The sequence below is a fragment of the Pocillopora damicornis genome, chromosome 6 (genome assembly GCF_964200805.1).
Source record: "Pocillopora damicornis chromosome 6, jaPocDami1.2, whole genome shotgun sequence".
Lineage (NCBI taxonomy): Eukaryota > Metazoa > Cnidaria > Anthozoa > Scleractinia > Pocilloporidae > Pocillopora > Pocillopora damicornis.
The window spans coordinates 7,060,509-7,084,474 of record NC_142675.1 but is presented as its reverse complement, the minus strand read 5'-3'; the positions used below and the strand labels follow the sequence as shown (position 1 = coordinate 7,084,474).

General features: G+C 39.5%; 1 protein-coding gene and 1 long non-coding RNA gene across 2 annotated transcripts in view; both read right to left on the bottom strand.

Moving 5' to 3' along the window:
* Positions 1–22,727, bottom strand: part of LOC149043691 (uncharacterized) — a 90,013-nt gene extending 67,286 nt beyond the window's left edge. The window contains exons 1-3 of the mRNA XM_089210678.1: positions 19,038–22,727; positions 18,540–18,674; positions 13,680–16,478 (exon numbers count right to left, since the gene is read on the bottom strand). Of these exons, the coding sequence (XP_089066804.1) occupies positions 13,732–16,478; positions 18,540–18,674; positions 19,038–19,674 (3,519 nt within the window). The 5' untranslated portion in view covers positions 19,675–22,727 and the 3' untranslated portion in view covers positions 13,680–13,731. The remainder of the gene's footprint in view (positions 1–13,679; positions 16,479–18,539; positions 18,675–19,037) is intronic.
* On the bottom strand, positions 4,363–5,446 carry LOC149043692 (uncharacterized). The gene is made up of 2 exons (XR_016187848.1): positions 4,795–5,446; positions 4,363–4,495 (listed from the first exon to the last, which is right to left on the bottom strand). It is a non-coding gene; the product is annotated as an uncharacterized LOC149043692 (long non-coding RNA).
* Positions 22,728–23,966: the final 1,239 nt, after the last annotated feature.

Genomic DNA, 23,966 nt, shown 5'->3' with positions numbered 1-23,966 from the left:
AGCCAGAAACTCTTACCTTCCACGCTCGCAGTTGCGAATTAATCCCAATCAAAACCTCCCTTCTCCTCATGACTTATTGTTGGAATCTAATCAGCAGTGCTACCTTTGAGTCTGAGAGAGTAGGCTAATTGGATGTGCCGCTGGATGGAGTCACATATTCACAGCTGGATTGATTGGGCTTACATTTTCAATAGAATTACCAGAATGGGGTCGCACATTTCGCGAGGCGTAAGTAGGTAGGGATTTGAAAATGAGAAGATTCGAGATTATGAAGTTGTCAACGTATTACCAAAAGTGACCGTGATGGGGTCTATGATTGGCCACAGAATGTTTTAGTGGGTAGGGGTTGTAAAAAAAGCCAGTGACACACACTCAGCAAAAATTGACCCAGGTATCTTCAATGTCGCCGGAGTGCTCCTCTGAAAATGTCTAAGAATTTATTGAATTTTCTTATCATCGTCAAAGCAAAGAGGCACAATGGAGTGTACATCGCTTTAGATATGGAGCAGGGTAAATTCATTAAGCCTGCGTTACGGGAAAGTACTTCCACCTGGCTTTCTAAAGATCTCGATCTTCAGATCGGAGAGGAACACCTTTTCGAAAAAAGCCGCGATCCTCTAGAAATCTCACATCCTTATGGAGGAGGATCCAACATGAAGGATTTTAATGGCGAGTGCTTTCACGAACACACTCGTTGCCCGTCTGTTGGTATTTACAGATACAAAAAACACTTGAATACACTGTATAACACCGATCAAAGCGAACAAAGATGCAAAATAATGGAAGACGTCTGTCAAAATCCATTTAGTTTCCGGATCACTGTGATGAACGACGAGCTTCCGGCTGTTGCTGATGAAGGAGATGTGTTGGTGAGACTTGGTTTAGCAAAACCCTATCGAGGTTCTTCTTGTCAATACACAAGATGGCGATGTTATATCTTAGTAATAGGGTTTGTAGCTCGCTAGCTGCACACATCTTACTTTGCATATTCAAAAGCAAATTCAGTCAGAGAGTCAATACGGTTGTCAGCTGAGGCAGACGGATCGACCTATATTTTTTAGTGTCAACACAAATGACACTAAATTTGACACAAAGGCTTGTCTTCCGATCGGGAAAAATAGAATATTTAAAAGGACTACGCTCGTGAAAAAAAAAATTGAGCAAGCATTGAAGGGATAATTCGGTAAATAAACAAATTGAAATGTGGTGAAATAGAATATTCATGAAACGCGAACTCATGGATGTACAAATTGCAAACGAGGTACCCTCAAATGAGACTTATTTTGAAACAAATGTGTCTAGATTATGAGAGAGAATAGAAAAAGCTTGAAATCTGCTTACACTGGTGAAAATAAATTGAGCGTTCTTAAACAGAAAATACGAAAGCCATCAAGATATTTACGGTACGTGTACAACTCGTATCGCATAGCTGTCACACTTTTATGTTGATTAGGGTGATCTGAGTTGATAAAGAAAATTTGTCACCGTAAAGAATTACAAAGTTGACTTTTCGAGCTTTAGCTCGGATAAAGGGCTAACGCTCGAAACGTTAGCTTCGTAGCTCTTTACGGAGGCCAATTTACGATATGAACTCAGTTGAGAATGCCAAATTAAGAATCCGCCGGCAATACATTACCAATTTTGTCTCCACCACACAACAAATAACATAGTAGTGTAAACCAAATTCGTTTTTTTTAAGGGAAGCCTGCTGAGAACCAACCCGGGGCGTACATACATGCATACATTCGCAACTGATATACCATATACAATTCTGATATACAATCAACTCCTTCCACATTCAAAAATAGGTATACATCACTAGTATGTTGACGTCACCAAGTCAGGATTAACAGAGATGGGCAACCGCCTCGAAAGACACTACAACGGTTATACGGAGGCCAGAAAAAAACCTGCAAGATAAAATCCCTTTGGGGAAAAAAATATGACAGGAAATCTGGATAGGAACCATGGTCCAACTCAGAGCAGTTAGCAGCCCATCCTTCGAGGCTTCACCGTTAAACAAAATAAGTTTACAAACTAAAATAAATTTGGCATCAGCCAAAGGTTCAAGGTTGGTTCTTAAGCCTAGATGGACATCACGTGCTATATTTCCCCCTTCAGAAAATGCTTCTTCTTCTTCCTCTTCCTTAATTTTGCCACCTCTCTATATAGAAAAATACTTATGGAGGATCTTGAAAGATTTATAAACAATAACAAGGCCAGACCACAACAACGGGAGCTACGTTCCCTTTTCTTTGGGAGAAGTGAGTGTGTTCTTTAACATTCCTTTCTAAAACCAGTACTGAGAAGACCAAGAGACGGGGCGTGTGGTCTATCGTCCTTATCCGAGAAGACTAGAACAGCTAACCGTTTGCAGATGTCACAGCAAAGAAAACACTTTCCCCTCAGTTATTTTAAGACTCTCAGTGTGTGTCCCGTTAAGGCTTGCAGCCTCCAACTCCCGCACGACAGCCAGGACTCAACCACCTATGCTAATGAGCGTTCTTAAGTAGAAAATACAAAACCACCAATACCACCTATGCTAACATAGAACTGTACTCCAGTTCTCGCTAAACCAAGACATGGAAAGACTATCCTCCTGGCTTGACCACAACTATCTTCAGGCCAACGGAGACAAGACACAAGCAATGGTCCTTACAAAGATGCAAACCACTACGGTCTCCGAACAATAATGAACTTGGGGAGAAGCATTAACTACGAATCAACTCTCAAAACAGCAGATATGAACACACTGGAACATAGACGCATAGAACAGTCGCTAATAATATTTTATAAATGCTACAAAGAGAACGGCCCAAGCTACCTAGCCGACCTCTTCAAACCCCGAATTACTCCCTACAACCTAAGAAATACTGGCCTCAACGTAACTCAAAATTCCTACAACAGCAAATTCCGTCACAATTCGTACTCATTTGTCATCTCTCGCATCTGGAACAAACTACCACCTTCTGTTAAAATCGCCCCCTAACTTATCGTCTTTTAGAAAAAAACTGAAAACTCTTATTTTTACCGGCTGCCAATGCAAAAGCTGTCTATAATCTTTTGACACTTCTGCGTATACGTAGCTTCTGTTTAAATATACATTTGTTATAGTTTAACGTGATAACTAATAATTTAGATTTAAGAATTTAAGACTTTGTGAATGTATTTTATAGTCAGTCACTTTTATCATGAGCCTCCGGCTCGGGAGATTGGGCAACCACTCCCCGTGTACCTGACGGTAAATAAATTATACTTATACTTATACTTATAACAGGGCGGCGGTGACCTGCATGAAAAGGTTTTCGCGAAATTTAACACCTTGGAATATAATACTTTAATCAACGTAAACGTCAGTTTACCACATAATCTGCTCTCCATTTTCTTCATTTTAGTTTTAGTGTGTGAGTTCTCTTTGTCTGAATCAATATCATCTTCTTCCTACCTTTCTTGTAAGATATCCTAGGTGCAGTCACCAATAATCTATTCCTACCAAGCCCCTTGTAAAGTAACATATAAGATGTCTTCATTTTCTTTTTTATCATAATATAATTTTGTTCAGTGTCATTGGAAACTACCGCCGTGGAAACTTAAAAGCAGTTGTGTCAATTCTCATCCTCTTAGACCCAGGGGCAGTGGGTCGACTTCAAGCTCTCCCACCTTGGTTTGAAATCGACTCGAAGCCCCTGGGTCTTCAAGGACGGCCAGTTCTGAGAGTCACTGTTTGTTGATACAGATCAGCATTTAGACAATTATTACTTAAAATTTAGTTCCTTTTAATATACGTTTTTTGCCAAACCGCGAAATTAAATTCTGAAGAAATATATACCTGTTCCATTTTCGCGAAATTATCAAGTAACAATATGGAAGTGTAACACTAGAGCGAGATGTTCAAACGTTCTTCATAAATTAGTAAATTAATTCAAACTTACTTCACCATATATATAGGCTAGGCTGTCTCTCTGGCTGCACGGTTATATTTTCTTAGTCATCCAAGATGCCAATAGCCAGAGGAAAGAGACCCAAGAGCATAGAAATATTCCTGAAAAGGGTGATTCCAATGTAGTGTTAGACTAACATGGGGGTTAAGTTGGCTAAATATATAAGCTGTAACTCTAGTCGGCGGCATTTTTTAACCCTTCCAAGATCCCACCGGCTAGATGGACAAGAGACAAGAAAACTTTGATAGTGAAAATCTTTCGCATCGATAGCACCGCATTCGGCCCAAGTTCTAGCTGTGAGATAATCATCTTGCGAAATTAAAAGTCATGGCAACTGGTCATAGGGCACATGTAGAACTGTAGCCAGCCTTCAAACATATCTATCGTCTTTCGACACATCCTCAGATGACGTGTTACGAGCTCATTGGCGACTCAAAGACGTTGATATTCCATCAATGAAATCTTCATTTTTTTCATTGCCAGCTTGGTGTAAAGAGTAGGCAGCTGGCCCATTTTCTGAATCTGAAAATTCATAAATGGCCGAGTGGATGACCCTGAAATCGTGAAGAAAAAATCAGGTTTAATTCCAATTAAGTTCTTCAGTGTTTTTGAATTGTTCACCATTGATGGACAAACTACTGTAAAAACTTGCAGACACGAAATGCTGGTTTGCATAAGAATGACAAAGGGTTACTCATACGCCCCATCCAAATTGCATATTTCTACTCTTGCAATTGTATTACAAGGTGTATGTTGCAGAGTAATTCACATCAAACCAAAATATCCCAGTGAAAAAACATGTAATATAAGAAAGAAAGCTAGAGAGAAATATAAATTGTTGGTAAAAAGGTACCTGAAGTCTTTCACAGGAGAGTCATTCAGCTTTGTTATGAACTCTCTCGTCTCACGGGCTGCCATGAGATGTGGGAGTGGTTGATAAACAATCATCCTGTCAACACGACTATCTCGTCTCTCCTTCAGCTTATGGGGACAAAGCGATAAGGCTGGCTATATCCACTCAATGAAACCGCTGGATTGTCGATGAACTGACATGTTGTCTCGTCATCTCTCACGTACACCCATGTACCCCCATTATACAGCTGGATCAACCTATCAAAGTCAATCCTGTTTTTCTCTCGTAACCCTCCAAGTAACTGTTCAAAGAAATGGGACGCCTCTTCTTTTCCAATGATGGCCTTGTGGCCGGGTGTCCCCTTGAGTTGGCGGGACAGTTCTGCTTCAGTGAACTCATCCACAAACGAGGGGATATCTTCTTTCGCCTCAACATGTAATCTTATTGGTTGAACACTGCTGAAAGGCAGGTGACTTTCCTGCCCCAGGATCATGCACATGGATCATAAACAGCTTTATGCTTTCTGCCCTAATTCTGCAGCCAACTTTAGTTGTTGATTGACCTATCAGACAAACCGCAAGCCATTTACTTATCTTGGCTGGGCAGATGTCCTTCGAAGGAATGCCAAGCTCCTTTCCTAGCTTGCGAACTGAAGCTCCCTCATTTTCCGTTCGGGAGCGTTTTGCAGCTGGTGTAAATCCTGAAGCCATTTCTGAAATAGGAACCAAATGACAATGATAGACTGCTCCCCATCAATAATACCAAAAATATAGCTATTTATACATAGGAGCTCACTCTCTTGTCAGTTTGCATCTTGATTTCGACAAACTTAACACAAATCTGAGGCTGAGTAAATAAATTAAATAACAATTCCCGATGGACAAGCAATGGAGATATAAGAGTTTCAGTAAAGACACGGCACATTTCTGCAATTATCTCACTTCAATGAACAAGCTTGAATTTGCACCAGCCGACGATTGCTGTATTCCCAACTAAGTACTATTAGAATCAAACAAAAGTCCTAAGTATTTATCTTGCGTGTTTCTTTCGAAGGCTAATTGCTGTCTTTCTATGACACCGATCACTTTAAGATTGATCTTAGATTACTTTGAACACAGTTAGAATCTCTCGGATATCAGTCGTGTGTTTTTCAGGAAGCCTTAGTTAAACTGTTCAAGCTTCCGTATAAGTAGTATGGCAAACATTTGTGTCAGGACACTTTTCAGCTTTGATACAATCAGTTGAAATGTTTGATGAGTTTTCTTGCGCTATCACTACATTTATTCCAATTTTGTACAATATAAAATATTTGTGTTTAAATAAGTAGAAAAAAATTGACCGAAACTTTCTTAGAAAACTATGTTACCCACAAAGGACATTTCTAAGGTTTCTTTCAAAATGATGCTACTGGTTGTCATTTAGCTATAGTATTGGGTAGCCAGCCTGTCATTATTTTTTATTTATAACTGGTAATATTGTTTGAATCAAGCAACATGCTATGCCAGTGAGACATTAAGAGAAGTTGTCAGTAATTTTCAAGAATCCGGCGACGGAAGCAAAATTCAACTTTATCTTTTATTTTCTTTAAAAGACCGAAAAGTTCGAAATCGGCCAAAACGTATCTAATTTGCATAATTTCTATCGGGCTTTCAGTGTATTTTCACAACGCTCGTACAAGACGACGAAAACATTATCTTGGATTCATTTTTTCATACGTTATTTTTCATCCCTTGGAATAGCTTTCCAACTATATTTCATCTCCGACTAAACTTTCTTTCATTTGTAACCACCCGCGTAAAGTACATTATGTTTTGTATTCCGTTTGTACGCTGAATTTTGCCATATTTCAGACGACCAAAACATCGGGGGTATACGAATGTACATAAAATAAAAGAGCTCTTTTCAACGAGCAACTCTTCGTGTATATCATGTAAAAACATTATTTTTGACCCGTTAAAAGCGAGCGCGCCAGACCAAAATATACAGCGTGCATTTTCACGGAGTTCGGCTATTTTCTTTGCTGCATTCTTCTTGCTAATCACACGCTATTGGAACAAAACTCGAAGTGTTTGGTCTCAACTTCTGTTTTGATTCGTTTAAATCTATCAATTATAACTTAAAAATTACCCTACCATTATTGTTAAGAGAACAAACCACCGTTTTAGGTAAAGTTTTTGAGTTAATTTTTCTCGAGTGCTAAATAAACAAAGCGCTGTTTACAAAGCTACCGGCTCTGTTGACGTGTTTTTAGCTGAAATTGACCTGTTGCTTATATTGTTCTTTAATTTATAATCGATCCCACTGGCATAACTTTAGAACTATAAATGTTGTTGTGATAATGAGACAGTTAAGGAATGTACAAAGTTTTAAAACATACGTGTTTCGCTTTTGAACTTTTTGCCACGAACGCGACACCGGCCAGGCGGATTACCCCACCTTGACACGTTTACATGGCAAATTGTCACCCCGGCTGACAGGGTTACCCTACCTGGCAGACCGGGTAACCCGCCTGGGCGGGTCACCCCACTTATTATGTAAACGTGATCAAGATAAAGTAAGAAATTATATGGACAGGCGGGTTACCTCACCTACCTGGGGTCCTCCAGGTGACAATTTGCCATGTAAACGTCTCAAGGTGGGGTAACCCGCCTAGCCGGAGTCGCTTTCATGAAAAAAAGGCTCTAAAGCGAAACACTTATGTTTTAAAACTTTGTACATTTCCTGGCCGTCTCATGGTAGAAATCACAAGAAACCGCAACGAATACACAAAGACTGTAAAATGTTCACATTTCGGAATATTTGGCGTTGTAAATCGACCATATTTCGTTTCCCAAACTATTCTAAAATTCAATTTTTTTTAAAAATTATTTTTTGACCACGGCTAAGCAGGTTACCTCACCTACCTGGGGTCTCCCACCTCCATTTAAACAGGCCCTAAAATAGCGTGTTTGTGTAGTCCACCTGTTTTCGACTGATGCATCAAATTTCATTTGTCACGCAATAAGCATGCTAAAGGCCTGCTTACATGGAGGTTCATGGCCTGATCGCCATGAACGCGACCCCGGCCAGGCGGGTTACCCCACCTTGACACGTTTACATGGCAAATTGCCACCCCGGCTGAGAGGGTTATGCTACCTGGCAGGCCAGGCAACCCGCCTAGGCGGGTCACACCACCTATCTTGTAAACGTGACCAAAATAAAGTAAGAAATTATATGGACAGGTGACCTACCCCACCTAGGCGGGTTACCTCACCAACCAACTGTATTTGCGTTGTGGAAACGGATTCAGGATACCTTTCGCTGGGGAATCTGAGATCTGTAGGTATAATCTATTTCAAAAACATGGACTACATATACGTAAGTGCATTTCTCTATATGTTGCATGGGAATAATTTCTCAGCAAGGTAAGAAAGTGGTCTACTAAGGTAATCCATGAATTAGTGTCTGAGATGGAATATGTTGCATTATTTCTCAGATTTCCTCGACAATCTTTTCAAATAGAATTCCAACCTAGAGTTAATTTGAAAATGTATCTAAACAGCTGGACTACACAAACATGCTATTTTCATTACGGTGACATTGGTAGAAATCTATAAAAGCAACCGAGCAAAACACCGAATGTATACACGAGGTTCATGCACAAGCGAGTATTTTCTTGCGACAGCTACATGTTTCGAATATTTTATGTGTGCGAAGATTTTATTTAGCTCACACTCACGTATTAACAACAACATTTATGGTTACCTGTAATTTGCTCTAAAGTTATGCCAGTGGAATAGATTATAAATTAAAGAACAATATAAGCGTCAGGCCAATTTCAGCCAAAAACACGTCGACAGAGTTGGTATCTTTATAAACAGCTTGTTTATTTAGCACTCGAGAAAAATAAACTCAAAAACTTTACCTAAAACGGTGGTTTGTTCTCTTAACAATAAAGGTAGGGTAATTTTTAAGTTAAAATTGATAGATTTAAATGAATCAAAACAGAAGTAGAGACCAAACACTTCGAGTTTTGTCCCAATAGCGTGTGATTAGCAATAGGAATACAGCAAAGAAAATAGCCGAACTCCGTGAAAATGCACGCTGTATATTTTGGTCTGGCGCGCTCGCTTTTCACGGGCCAAAAATAATGTTTTTACATAATAAACACGAAAAGTTGCTCGTTGAAAAGAGCTCTTTTATTTTATGTACATTCGTATATCCCCGATGTTATGGTCGTCTGAAATATGGCAAAATTCAGCGTACAAACGGAATACAAAATATAATGTACTTTACGCGGGTGGTTACAAACGAAAGAAAGTTTAGTTGGAGAGGAAATATAGTTGGAGAGCTATTCCAAGGGATGAAAAAAATGAATCCAAGATAATTTTTTGTTGTCTTGTACGAGCGTTGTGAAAATGCACTGAAAGGCCGATATAAATTATGCAAATTAGTTACGTTTTGGCCGATTTCTAACTTTCGTATTTTTTGCCAAAATAAAAACTCGCTGGAACTTTTGAATATTATTTTTGAAAACAATTCACCAAAAGGGTCTTTTGGAGCAAATAAAAAAAAGTTGAATTTTTGCTTGTGTCGCCGGATTCTGGAAAATTACTGACTTCTCTTAAGTTCTAGGCTTCTTCATGTACTACAGTGTATACGTGCGTACAAACTGGTCTATTTTGCTGATTGAGATTGGTACACTGAAAGATGTCGGTCCTCAACAAATCACACAGAAATAAATCATGTTTAACTGTACATCAAACTGCTCATCGAGAGGGTCAAAATGCATTTACAACTGTCCTGTTCTATTTTAGAATCGATCAATTTTTTATGAGCATTATATGAGCTCGGAGATGTCGGTTTACGTTATATTCGATGAAACACCCTCGAGTAACTGCCGTATTTTAAAGCGAAAATATTGATAAATGCCGCCTCCGAATAAATGCCAAATCATTACGCGACTCTTATTCGAATAAAAGACTCAAAAAAGCAGACCGATGACTACTGAGGGCCTGTTTTCAAGGAGATGGGGAGCCCCAGGTAGGTGAAGTAACCCGCCTAACTGGGTAACCCGCCTAACTGGGTAACCCGCCTGTCCATATAATCTATTACTTCATCTTGATCACGTTTACATGATAGGTGGGGCGACCCGTCTAGGCGGGTTGCCCAGTCTGCGGGGTAGGGTAACCCTGTCAGCAAGGGGGCAACATTGCCATGTAAACATCTCAAGGTCGGTTAACCCGCCCACGCGGGGCGCCGTTCATGTTACAAAAGGATCAAATAAGGAAAACAACAGCGAAACAGGAGTGTGTCAAGACTTTGTGCATTTCTTCGTCTGCCCATGCAGAGCTAAAACGTTAAAACATCAATTTTTACATCCACTTAGCAATAAAACCTCGACAGCGATTTAGTCACGTTTTTACTTTTAACTCAACACTACATTCACACGTTATGCCAAAGTGAAGACTTTGTACTGTCAGAAACGGTTAACGCATCGAGCTATTGGCCAAAATCTTAGAGGAAAATTAATTACGTTTTTTCTGCAACGTTTTTACGACACGTCCTAGTGACATCTTAAACTCCTTAATTGTAAGTGTGATAACAACCTCGAGAAACTTCATCCTGGCATCCCGGGGTTGTAAGATTATATGTAAACGCTGGCTATTTTGAGCCCACGGGTCACCTCACCTACCTGGGGTCCCCCACATTCATGTAAACAGGCCCTAGGGCAATGAAATACAGGTTGGTGGTTGATTACTATTAGCCTGGATCTTCTTCGACTGCAAAACTGAAGATAGTATAAAAAAAAATCGATCAAGTAATAGTGCCAGAAGGGTCCACCAAGTATATCCAGGCACCGGACGTTTCTTGGAACAAGCCGTTCAAGGCCACTTGCACTAAAAAGGAATGATTGGCTGGGTACTGTGGGAATTCACGAAGAAACAGCTGCTGAAATTTGAAATTATCCCCGTAGAGTACCATTTTGGAGTGAATTCTTGATTCTTGAGCAGAGCTACCCACAGAGGTAATAAAAAAAACTCTCTCGAGCTGCATGTTGAACCTTCCCGTGGACGACATGATTCACTGCCCCAAGGAACGACAGCCTTGTGGCAGTGCACGAGTATTGCTTCTATCGCAGCTGCAAGTTCTGAGTAAGCAAGGCACAAATCCCCTTGAATGTACCGGTTATGATTTTGAGAGAGCACATCCGTCATTATATCTTTTGGATTCGGATCATGAAGAGGACAGAGACATTGAAATTGGGTGAACTATGTTCACTTTATTTCACATTAAGTATTGCAGTAGTATTAACACGCAGATTGTGAAATTGAGGACAAGCACTATAACGTGTTTTTGTTTTTTACAATTAAAATGGTCAGTTATCATACTATTGTTTGCAAAAAGTAAATTGAATTTTAAATAAACGCCGCCCTCGAATAAACATCGCACTTGAATCACGTAAATTTTAATAAATGCCGCGGCGTTTAATCGAATAAACATGATAAGTGAAAACACTTTATTAGCTCTATATTTAAGAGAGCTCCTTTGTGAGAAATTTTTATAAAAGTTGTTTACAGTCTGTTGGACCAAGTTCTATCCACCAATCTTTCGATGAAAGAATTTATAATTGGTGCCAATCCTGATCTTCCTGCAGCCAGCTAATTTCGCCAAGGTCTTGAAACAGGTAGGAAATCGACAATCATGCCTTCATATCTGGGGCTCTTCTGACTCGTCATTAAATACTTGACCTTTGCGGAAGTAGGCATCCGCCGGCACACATTACCATTTTAGAGTTATCCACAACAACTTTGTTTACCTCGCCCCTATTGTGTCCCCACCTCCCCCCTATTGTCAATTCCCCCCCCCCCCCCACCCCACAAACCTCCCGTTCAGGAAGCTTTCAGTGATCAAATTTTATTGAATGGCTCTGCAGCTCGCAACAGAAATAAAAAACCAATGCCTATGAATGTTTTTTTGTCTTGGTTTTTAATGAAAGAGAGACGCTCGAAACTTTGAAGTAATGAAAATCAAAGGGCTCTTGGAGCCAGCTTATTAATGCTATGGCTTAGGTTTGAATTGATTTCTTGGACTTGCTGAATATAGGTGCAGATGAATTCGGTTTATGTGAACTTTCAAGACTTTTGGAATAAATTTTCTTTTATTTTTGGGCAGTTGTGTGATAAGAAAACTTGTGCATTCGTAGTGATGGGGATTGTAAAAATGTTTGTGCGGGCTGGAGGTGGGATGGGCAGACGTCATTAGGCAGACTACGCCCTCAGTTGGCTGCAATATATCTCATAACGCTGACTGCCGCAGTAATTATCTATTAAATATTCCTTGCCCGTTTCTAGATATCTTTTGTTTTAAACAAAGCGGCCATTGCATTTGATTTTTAACAAAGCGGCCACAATCGTTCCTAATAGAATTTCAAATCTTCATATAATCTGATTTTCACATATTAATATTTGCGTAGTCACCAAACCGACGAGAGATAAAACCACCAAAAAAGTTAACAAATGGCCAGTCACGAGGGCAACGCTTCGCTTTTCCCTATAAATAATCTCCGGTTTCTCATGAAAACCAATGACAATATAAGACACTAAGGGGATATCAGTGTGTGTACACTTCTGAACGTTGAAAATATATCAAGTCGAAAGAAAAGTTTTGGTCTTGGTTCGCATTTTTGTCAGCAAAATGAACACATATCGGTTAAAAAGATGAATTTCTCGAATATTGCGCAGGTTAAATATTTAATAGTGGCATCCATTTACACCTACATCTACTTTAAGTAAGTTGGTAAATTCTGTACAGACATCACGCCAACCAACTCGCGCACAAAATGAGAATACTAAATGAGGCTTGAAAAAAATTAAAAACGACTGTGATTAAGAGAGAGGCAAGGAATATTCCACAATAGTACAAATAATCGTGAAAGATGATCGCGGAAAAGCGCTTGCGTGACGCTCGGTAAGTTGTAAGATGCCATGTTATCACGTATCAGACGAAAAAACAGTACAAATTCTCAGTTTGCATTTTGTACCCGGTCTGCGGTCCGTAATCTGCATTTTGCACAGAGTACGAAGCCATCCAAGCGCTTGACACTTAAAATTTCAATGACACGGCTGGACACGGTCCTCAAACAACTCCATATTTCTCTTTGATATATACTAATTTTTCATTGGAAAATATTCTACCTTCATTTACAATCCTCAAGCGCTTCTAAAAAGTGAAAAAATGCCAACGTTCTCCATTTCGCTGACCTTGTACACAGAGTGCGAAATTTTCACCAGACACTACCGGACACGGTCTTCAAACGTCCGGCAGTCTGCCATTTTTCCATATTTCTCTTTGAAAAATACCAGTTTCTATTGGAAGTATTTTGTCTTCATTTAGAATCCTCAAGCGCTTCTAGAAAGTGAAAAAATTTGAATATTGTCCTTATTTCCGACTCTTCATAGAGTGCGAAGAGATCCAAGCGTAACACTTAAAAAAAATTTTCTTCGGATTCTTCAAGACAAAATTCAAAATACTGTAAGGGAACTGTGAAATGACAAACGGCGAATGTATTTACCGTAAAACTGTTGACTATGTGTTCAGGTGGCTCTTGAGAAAGACGATTTTAGAAGGTTTTAGGTGATCTGGGAATTCCGTGTTACAGGAAATTGGGTCGCGGCGCGCGTTGCATCAAGGTTGAAAATGAGCCTTTAACTTGTAACTGTAGGATAAAAAGAGGCTCCGGAAACAACAGTGAAATGAACAAATTCTCCCAGACTACCATTCTTTTTTATTATAATAGATTACGTATGCATCATTACAAGAATATTTCTTTCCAGATTGCAGGAAAATGCGTTTCTGGGAGACTTATCTTTTAAAAATTTCCCGGGGGAGCATGCCCCCGGACCCCCCTAGAGGTTCGGGCCTTCGGCCCTCAATTTTCAAGGGTACCTGCCTGCTTTAAAGGCAGTGCCCTTCTACTTCAAAGTTGATTAAGCTGTCAGAAACCAAATAAAAATTGGGTCGCGTCTTGTTCACTTTGATTGCCTCACCAATACATGTAGCACCCGCAGCACTAAAATCATTCCCAAACAAATTCAAAAAGGTTAGCGTCTTGTTCACTTTGATTGCCTCACCAATACATGTAGCACCCGCAGCACTAATACGATTGAAAGACAAATTCAAATTGGTTAGCGTCTTGTTCACTTTCATTGCCTCAGCAATACATGTAGCACCCGCAGCACTAATACCATTGAAAGACAAATTCAAATTGGTTAGCGTCTTGTTCACTTTGACTACCTCAGCAATACATGTAGCACCCGCATCACTAAAATTATTCGTAGACAAATCCAAATTGGTTAGCGTCTTGTTCACTTTGATTGCCTCACCAATACATGTAGCACCCGCAGCACTAATACCATTGAAAGACAAATTCAAATTGGTTAGCGTCTTGTTCACTTTGATTACCTCAGCAATACATGTAGCACCCGCAGCACTAAAATTATTCTTAGACAAATTCAAATTGGTTAGCGTCTTGTTCACTTTGATTGCCTCACCAATACATGTAGCACCCGCAGCACTAATATCATTGTGAGACAAATTCAAATTGGTTAGAGTCTTGTTCACTTTGATTGCCTCAGCAATACATGTAGCACCCGCAGCACTAATACCATTGAAAGACAAATCCAAATTGGTTAGCGTCTTGTTCACTTTGATTGCCTCAGCAATACATGTAGCACCCGCATCAATAAAATTATTGTTACACAAATCCAAATTGGTTAGCGTCTTGTTCACTTTGATTGCCTCACCAATACATGTAGCACCCGCAGCACTAATATCATTGTCAGACAAATTCAAATTGGTTAGCGTCTTGTTCACTTTCATTGCCTCAGCAATACATGTAACACCCGCAGCACTAATACCATTGAAAGACAAATTCAAATTGGTTAGCGTCTTGTTCACTTTCATTGCCTCAGCAATATATGTAGCACCCGCAGCACTAAAATTATTCTTAGACAAATTCAAATTGGTTAGCGTCTTGTTCACTTTGATTGCCTCACCAATACATGTAGCACCCGCAGCACTAATACCATTGAAAGACAAATTCAAATTGGTTAGCGTCTTGTTCACTTTGATTGCCTCAGCAATAGATGTAGCACCCGCAGCACTAATACCATTGAAAGACAAATCCAAATTGGTTAGCGTCTTGTTCACTTTGATTGCCTCAGCAATACATGTAGCACCCGCATCACTAATCCCATTCCCAGACAAATCCAAATTGGTCAGATTCAAACCAGTTCCAAACGACTTCGATAAATGCGAGTGAAAATCACTTTTTTCTCTTTTGCATTCGTTGATGGCCTCCAATACAATTTTTGCACCACGGCCTTTATTTTTGTTGACTTCATTTGTTAAACTCTTTACAAGAGCCACAACTTGTTCATCGCATTTCATGGCCAAAATTCCACATGAAAACAAAAGGATTTGTTTAAGTTCAAAGAAATACCTTGGATCGGAAACTAGTTCTTCAGGTTTCATTTCCTTGCTTTGAATCTGAGAACAAATGAAGAATGCTGCAAAGAATTCTTGAAAACTTTTATGTAAGAAGGCATAATGCAGTGTTTGTCTCAGTTTGCTGCCACCGGGCTGCACTAACAGAAATCCAAATTCAGTCAGGTCTTTTGCATGGTTTCTCACTTCACTTTCATTAAAATCCAGCTTATCGTCAAGTAAACCATTCAACGCTACCTTTCCAAGGTGATTCAATTGCGGTTTGTAATGGTTTGTCAAGTCTTTGATCGTTTCTAGTAGTCCCTTCCTTTTCCTATATCTTCTCAAAACAAATTCAACCATATCCAAGTACAGTTGAGCTCTGCTTTCGGGGAGTGTGCCCTCAAACTCTTCGCATAAAAGGCAAAGAAGTACTGTGTTTAGAGGATTGGCCGCTATTTCTCTAAGGTTTTTATCTCGCGACATCCGTTGCGAGAGCTTGGTGGCTAAATCCGTCCTTTCTTTAAAGTACTTGGTGACAAATCCTTTCACATGGTTTTCAGTGAATGCTTCGATCCGAAGCAGCGCATCACAACATTTTCTCACCTCTTTTCCGGCTTCGTGTCTTGCTGTTGCAGCTATGTGGCATCTGGGGAGTACTCTTCCTTCAATTAATTCGGAAAACATCGACAATTTACTGGACGGTAACTCATCCAATCCATCCAATATCAATAAAATGCTGGACTGATTTTCACGAATAAACTGAAAGAATTGTTGTTTGACTTCTTCATCGATGTCTCGGGGCAGAAGCTGATCATCAATAGCTTCCCAAACGTCAGAATGGATATCTCGACATTTCAGAAACAATACCACTTTAAATGCTGTTGAGCCGCAGCCCTGAGGTTCTTGCTGTTTTGTGGCCCAGTCGTAAGCGTACTTTTTACAATAGGTGGTTTTTCCCATACCAGGTTCTCCTTCAATCAACACTGTTCTCGGCGCTGAACACTCTTCATACGGGTCTAGTATTGACGACATGTCAACAAATACGTCAGTGATTTCTCCTCTCGTTTTCTTTCTTCTGACCACTTTGAGCCTTGTAAAAATATTGCCAAGAAAAAACTGAAACTCTTCACACCATGGAAATGGTGAGAGCCATCCCTCGCGAGTCTTGTACAGCTGGCGAATTCCATTGATAAGCTCAGTTGGATCAAAAACACCTAGCAGTAGCAAAAGAAGTAAGAAATCTAATGAATGCAGCGTTGAAAATTGTGGTCCCTCTCTGGTATTCGGCACTGAATTTAAATATGCGAATGAGTACGATATCGTTGCCAAAGACATTACTTGGACGATGCAAAAAGGTTTTAGTGTATGATTCAAGCTTACTGATTAAAAGCCATTTAGATCATGAATTCAGTTGAACCTACTCTGTTTGCTCGGCTTGAGCGGTGTCTGGCAGCGAAACTCTATCGTAAATTAAATTACTCAAGAGATAGATATTCATATCGGAGCCGTACTCTGAGCAAGGCTTTTTCGGGATAGAGCGAGACTACGAACTAATAAATGAAAACCAAACAACGCCTTTCTTTCACGAGGTTTCGTCTAAAATGCTGCAGAAAACCGGAGCCTCGCCTGCGATGAAGTGAGAGGTTTTGCCCACAGTCTTTTCCTCAGGAAATTTAAAATAACCACATGCATCCTATTCTAACTCATTTTACTCAAGACGCACACTAAGATTTTTTTAGCACGCGCGATATTTGAATGCTTCTTTTCTTTGGTAGATAAATAACCTGAGAGCTGCGGATTCGCAATTCAATCGTCCGTCGAGCGAAAAAATTAAAAACCAATGGTGGTCGGAAAGTGGCCACCTCAAGATTTTCACGCAGTTCCGCTCTCCAGTGTTCTTGTCGCACGAATGACTGCTCGTACCTAATGGTTTCCTATTTTCGCGGGAGTTTCAAAATTAAACTTTTTGCGATTTTCAAAGATTCGCGTACTTTTGACGTTGTTGATGTATTTTCAACCTCTCTCTGCGTACTTTTTTAGCCAAATCGCAAAATTTTTTATCGGACAGTTTGCCTATCATACTCGCGATAAACAAATCGGACTTCCGCTGCGCGGTCGTCCGATTTTGTTATTACTCGTATAGTTACAGACTAAATTGGACTCCACTCGGTCCTATTACTATTACTTATTATGCACACAAAGAATCAAGTCTGACTTGCTTAGCGCGCGCGAGATTTAAACTGTTCTCATACTATGGAAAATAAATCTGAGAGCAGCGAAGTCGTGATTCGATAGTTCGTCGAGCGAGAAAGTGAATGTTTCCCCCTCCAACTTTCTCGCTGCTATTCTCTCCTCTCAAAGTTCTTTTCGCTGTCTGCTTGGAAAATCATGACCGGAAAGAGTAGAGAGGGACAGCTCGTAGTTTGACTGCATGGCGAACGCCTCGCTTCCTTGGCTGAATGCATGCTCTCATCGTCAGTGCCTAGCATAGTGCGTCTCTGGATAAATAGTTAGATTTATCTTTGGCCAGTTTAAAGCAAGATAAAAGCAAACAGTGGCGATATCATAGTTGTCTATGCTTTAATATTGTTCACCTTTATGCAATCGTTGCCCCTACCCGTCCCCCGCATCATCGTTATTTGCACCGAACGAATCCTACCAGTATCACCCTCTCTAGGGAGAAATTGTTTTTCCTCCAGTCTTTCCGGGCGTTTAAATTTCTCGCTCGTATGCTAATCGGAAACTTCGACAAATCCCTAATGTGTTCCGAAGCTGTTGCGCCATTGTTAAAACATGGCCATTTAGGATCTTAACAATGTTGAGCCACTTTTCTTGATACGGCTTATACGGATATTTTCCCATGTAGAATTGAATACTCCACAATATGACGGGAGGACGGATTTTGTTATTTTTTAAGAAGTATGCGGGTCACATCTAACCCTATTAAGAAGTTAGGACCATAATGAGAAAGGTAATACGAAAAAAAAGACGATAACCTATCTCGCCCACGATCATACATATGTATGAGTGCTGCCAAAACACCATCAAATCCGAGAGAAAGCCAGGGAAGAATATCTCACTTTCCGTAGCATCCCACACATTACATAGTATCTTCATGTATGGCCATTGTGAGTGGTGGCCAGGGTATGCTCTTAGATCACTAAAGTACTAAAATATGCCATGTTGGCCGACATCCAGCTATTACTGTCGTCATGCACAAGAGCTGTGTCGCTCTTAATAACTTTTTTCTGTGATATCTCTTTCTACCAACTAACCTTCTTGTGTGCAATTTTCAACTGAGGCCGTCAGACAACTAAGTTTTTCTTTCACCTCCTTCATTTCAATCTCTATCTTGTCAGTTGTGTCTCTGAAGTTTTTCTCCATAATGCTTCTCATGTTTTCCAGCGAACCTGAAAATTTCGAAAGGTATGCGCAGTTTCATGAGCATATTTATATCACAGCCTCACGTTTAGGTGCAGGTAAAACAATGATTCGTATATCAATATCTAGTCTATTAAGAATAGAGAAAACTTAATAAGAAGCCCAGAAATCACAAAAATGCACTCCAGAAGTTGTACACGAGTAGCCAAATGTCAACATTTGGGTAATTTCATCATTTTCCACAGATAACGCCAGTAACCTTCCAAATATGAGAGTAGTTCCGACCAAAATGAAAACATAATGAGCAAGCCTACACCGCCGTGTTGACTAGAATATCTACTTTTGTAGCCTTCTGATTCATTCACATTGGCATTGGACAACGTTTTTCGTACCTTCAATTTCTTCAAGTTTGTCTTTGATGCTGTCGTCGTCTTTCTTCCATTGTTTCATCAGTTCACGATAATGCTTCTCGATAACTGGATCCATGCAGTCGTGCTCAAGATTATCGATTTCAGCTCTAAAATGAGCTCCTCCCAGTCTCACCAAAGCTTCTCGTATCTCCTGCCAGTAAGCACTGAAACTTCTGTCATCCACAGAAGCTTGAGAAGCATGGCCGTATACAGTGTTCCTGTAATATTTAACTCTGGCGATGTCATCTGCGATGCCTATGTTTGCAGCTAGGGGAAGACGATCCCATCCATTGGCAGGAGAGCCCAAACCACAGATATTTCTAAGAAGCACCGTTAGAAGTGTGATATCGAAGGCTGCAGAAGACACGGGTGCGTGAGTGGGGTACAACTTTCCCCATTGCGTGGGATTCAGCACTTTCTTCCTCCCTCTGTACAGTGAGTGCAATGTGGCGTAATGCACCGAGGTACTTCCCAAAACTGTATGTAGAGTCACTGGTGGATGTATTTTGTCAAAAGTGGACCGAAGCACCTGAGATCCAACATCCACCAGGAGGCGGCATAGCCTTGCATAGTTGGTAGTTTCTTTCGTAGACGCAAATGGTGAAATAGCCGTAGCCATAATTCAGGATGACCTGTCAAACAGAGAATTGACATTAAGTAATGTTAATCAAACCCATTCGAAAAAAAAAAACTCCCGATAGCCAATTGAGACCGAGAATGGTTTCAAATCGTGATGCCATTTTCTAAATCCTTTTGAGCAAGGAACACCAACGAAAGAACCTAATAAGAGATTTAATCTGAGATTTTTCATATCAACCAAGTTTTTAGATTAACAAAGAGTTTTGTTTTTCAGTTTACAAAGTAACAACCAGAGACATAAACAGCAGAAATGAAAAGCGATTTGAAAGGTTAAGGGGAAATAAGTTTTTGTTTCCTCTCTAGGGCCTTAAACCCGGTCAGTTTTAGCTGGTTGACGTTTGATTCTTAATCATCATCATCATCATTATTTTGTTTGGTAGTGCAGGTTACAAATCGGCAGCCACGAAGGCTGATGTGGACCTACAAATCACTAAAATAATTAAATGATATATACTATACTGCTAAAATAAAAAACTAATCTAGAAAGAGAAACTTAATCTTAAAATTTAGGAGATAACTAATAAAATACCTTATTTCGCCTAAGAAGTATCTAATAATAAAAGCAATCATTGCCAGCGTAGCCATTATACCTAAACCTTAAAACCTCCATAGCTCCAAAACGATCCACACGCAGACACAAATATATAAACTACAGTGAAACATCAAAGCAAGACTGCAAAACCTCCATTTACCACACTACAAAGATCACTGCTACAACTTGGTCACTTGAAGCACAATTGCAAAAGCATCATCCATCACCATCCCAACAAGGACAAAAACTACATAATCATAAGCAAACTACATATTTAATCACAAACAAACTACACTGTGCTAGGAAAATTGTCGTCAATATGGGAATCAGTCTGTTACCAAGCCAGTTAATAGACCAACTCCGTGACTAGACCAGGAAATATCAACACAACAAATACGGAAATTATATTACTTCAGGTCACCGTGTTTACAACAATCACTAAATAGCAGCCATTGAACTGTGAAATAATAACCTTTAAGTCAACAGACTTAAAAGTCTCAGTAATATTATCACCTTCATAAAAAAAATGTGTCCACTGGCAAAAATGTCTAACAACAAAATCCACCTGTTGCAGTTACCACTACAATAAGGGCAAAGAAACCCAACAAACAACCTTGTTCTACATGCAGTATCAAAAGAAAGGGGATGCAACCTCCATCTGCAACTGAAACTGCAATGAAAAAAGCAGCTAAATGTGATCACAAGCATGCAACAGACCAGCACAAGCATCATCCAATCGCCATGCACTCTCATGAGACCAGTAGGAATATAATTTTTAACAATGGAGCTTAATTCTGCTAAGAGGTTTTCCAGTGGTTTTGGTAAACATTAATTTACCAGAAGAAAAATATTTTTATGCCCTGTCATGTACATGCGACAAAGAAGAAAATCAGAATCCCCATGAGAAGTTGAATTTTAGACCTTCAGCCAATTCCACCCTCCGCTAAGCCAGGACCAGCAACTATAGATCTATGGTGAGCAAGGCCATTAATTACTAGGTTCATATCTAGCGCCCCTACCACAAACTGCTGGCAGGTTGTCAACCACTGACATTTATTATTCTGTCAACCCAAATAACCGACTCTGTGACTACACCTTTTCCATATTCCTGGGTAAGAGAGGAGAACTCAAACTGAATTAGTAAATTTTCTCACCAACAACCTTCAGTTGTAAATTATCCACCCAAAGGATTAATTCGGCACGAGTGACACTTATTTTTACCTCTCCAATTGGTGTTCCAGTGCATTAATCCTTACACGAACAAAGCCCAGACATCAAAATAAACTGCAGTCTTGGTATACACCACCACTTTCAAACAATTACAAAGTCCGACAGTAAAAAGAAGCTCTGGCCACTATTATAAAGATAAGTGCAGCATTACTATCCATTTGTCACCAGTGCCATAGCCATATTTTCTAGCTGCCCCTGACCCATAATTGTTTACAGCAAAACAAACATCTAAACACAGCTAGCACCTGGGGTTGCAGTGCTTGGAAGTTCAAATCTCTCATCACCTAGCACCTTAAATAATCAACCAGACAATCTTGGGCATATGTTTTCCAAGATCCTTTTACAAAGAAAGATATAAATCAATACAATTGCATGATCAGACTGAGTATACGCATCCTTCAATTGGCCACCCCTAGAATGACCATAGAAATTTCAAAATAACAGTTGTTATAGCAACATTGCTGAGGCATCATCCATCACCACTCCCACATGGACAAACTATTGATAACAATGTTGAAACAACAATGTAGTGGGTGATAAACTAGAATGATCATCATCCACAAGCACCATGCAACACACGTACTTGGGGATTTTAAATACGTCATGTACTGCCCTATAAGTGGGTGACCAACAATTGCATAATTGATAAAAACCAGTGCGCAATCTCCTTTAACATAATGCTTACAAGTGTTATCAGATCAACCACAAGTGAAAAATCTCTCAGCATAACATCAGGTTTCCCTAACACTTCACCAAAACACTAAACACCATACAAATCTGCGGAACACAGCCCACAAGTCAGTTATACCTGAGAGAAAAAACTCGCTGCTAGCTGCCCTGAGACAACTACTTCAATTGATAAAACTGAGAAGCTCCATACATGCAGTATCACCTGGACTCGCATGCAAGAATGGTCAATATATACACTTACATGAAACTTCTCTTAGCCACTGCAGCCCTACAATGATGACAGCAAGCAGACAAACACTTAAATAACTGCAGAGCTTCCAAAGAATATCACACACCTCCACTCTCAAAAGTAGATCATCTATGTAATGAGCATCACAATAACTTCATTTTGGTAGATTGATCAAAACCAGTAAAATCAGTGCACATTTTACTGTTTGATCATCATACAACACCTGCAGTTCCATGAACAGACCCAAAATTGTACCAATGCCATTACCATTATTATATTAATATAACTATTTCTGGTATTTCCACAAGTTTGTAGCCAAATATAATCACAACATAATTAAATAGGTATAATATCATGCTTGCATAGTTCTTGATATAACATTATAAATACCAGGCAAAATAATAAATACTCTCATAGATATGAGTGAAATAAGAGCATGCAGAATTTTAAACAAATGCAAACAGGACACAATTATTCCCAGCAAATAAATTATTAATCTTTTAACTCCCACACCAAATTTGTGATTCTCCTAAGACTCCCAACCACACAATCCTTATAATGTTACTTCAGAGAATTTAGTATTGGATCAACTAATCATCCCCAAATTTATAGATTTCATTATTCCCATCACTTATCTGGTTGATATTGTGTTGATATTGTAAAGAGAAAGGGTTATTTACAGATTGACAAAATGAAGGCAAGTTTTAAAAATGGGAGAAAAAAAGAGCAGCAAGTCCTCCTACCTTGTACAGAGTTTCTGGGTTTGAGGAAATAACCCTTGAATCAGAGATAACTTCAGAAAGTCTGAAAAGGGAAGCCGTAGAACAACAGTTACTATATATATAAGTTATGAAAGAAAATGGCAGTCACAAATAAGGGCACTGACAGGTGCCCCTAGGTTATAAGTGGTATTAATGGCAACATCACATAATTATCAATATAATTTTGTGTTATCAACTGAGTTCATAATGTAAATTTGCCACTGTGACAAGTTTAAAAGGTGACAATTCATTTGTTAGCCCAGTCACTCTGATGAAGGGTGAACACTTCAAACGTCACCTTTTTAAAACCCTGTTAGCCCAGTTAATCTTGGTATACTCATCCACTCAGGCAGCACTACATTTTCTTTAGAAACTTACCCCCCTTTACTCATTTAATAATCAAAAGTCAACCAGAATTAAAAAACAACAACAACAACAAAAACCACCATGATCCACAAGGGCTGACCAAAGGTGATAACTCTCACACAACATGCCAACACAACATGCCAACACAACATTCCAACACAACATGCTTAGCATGTCCAATATGTGCATATATTACTTGTAAACTATGAAGGACACACTATGTTTTGTTTTGGTCAAGTTAGCCCGCTTGGTCTTTGTTTTGGTTTTAAAAAGCTAACAAGCTAACAAAGGATAACACACCTAAATAACAACAATTAAAGAAAAATGAAATGTTATTAGATATTTCTTTCATTCAACCATATCTTTTCCTTTTGAACTCAATAGCACTCATTATTGTGATGGGTAAGTGTAAATACTGGTAGATAACTGGGTGTGAGAAATGAATTTTAATGCTGTATAGTTCC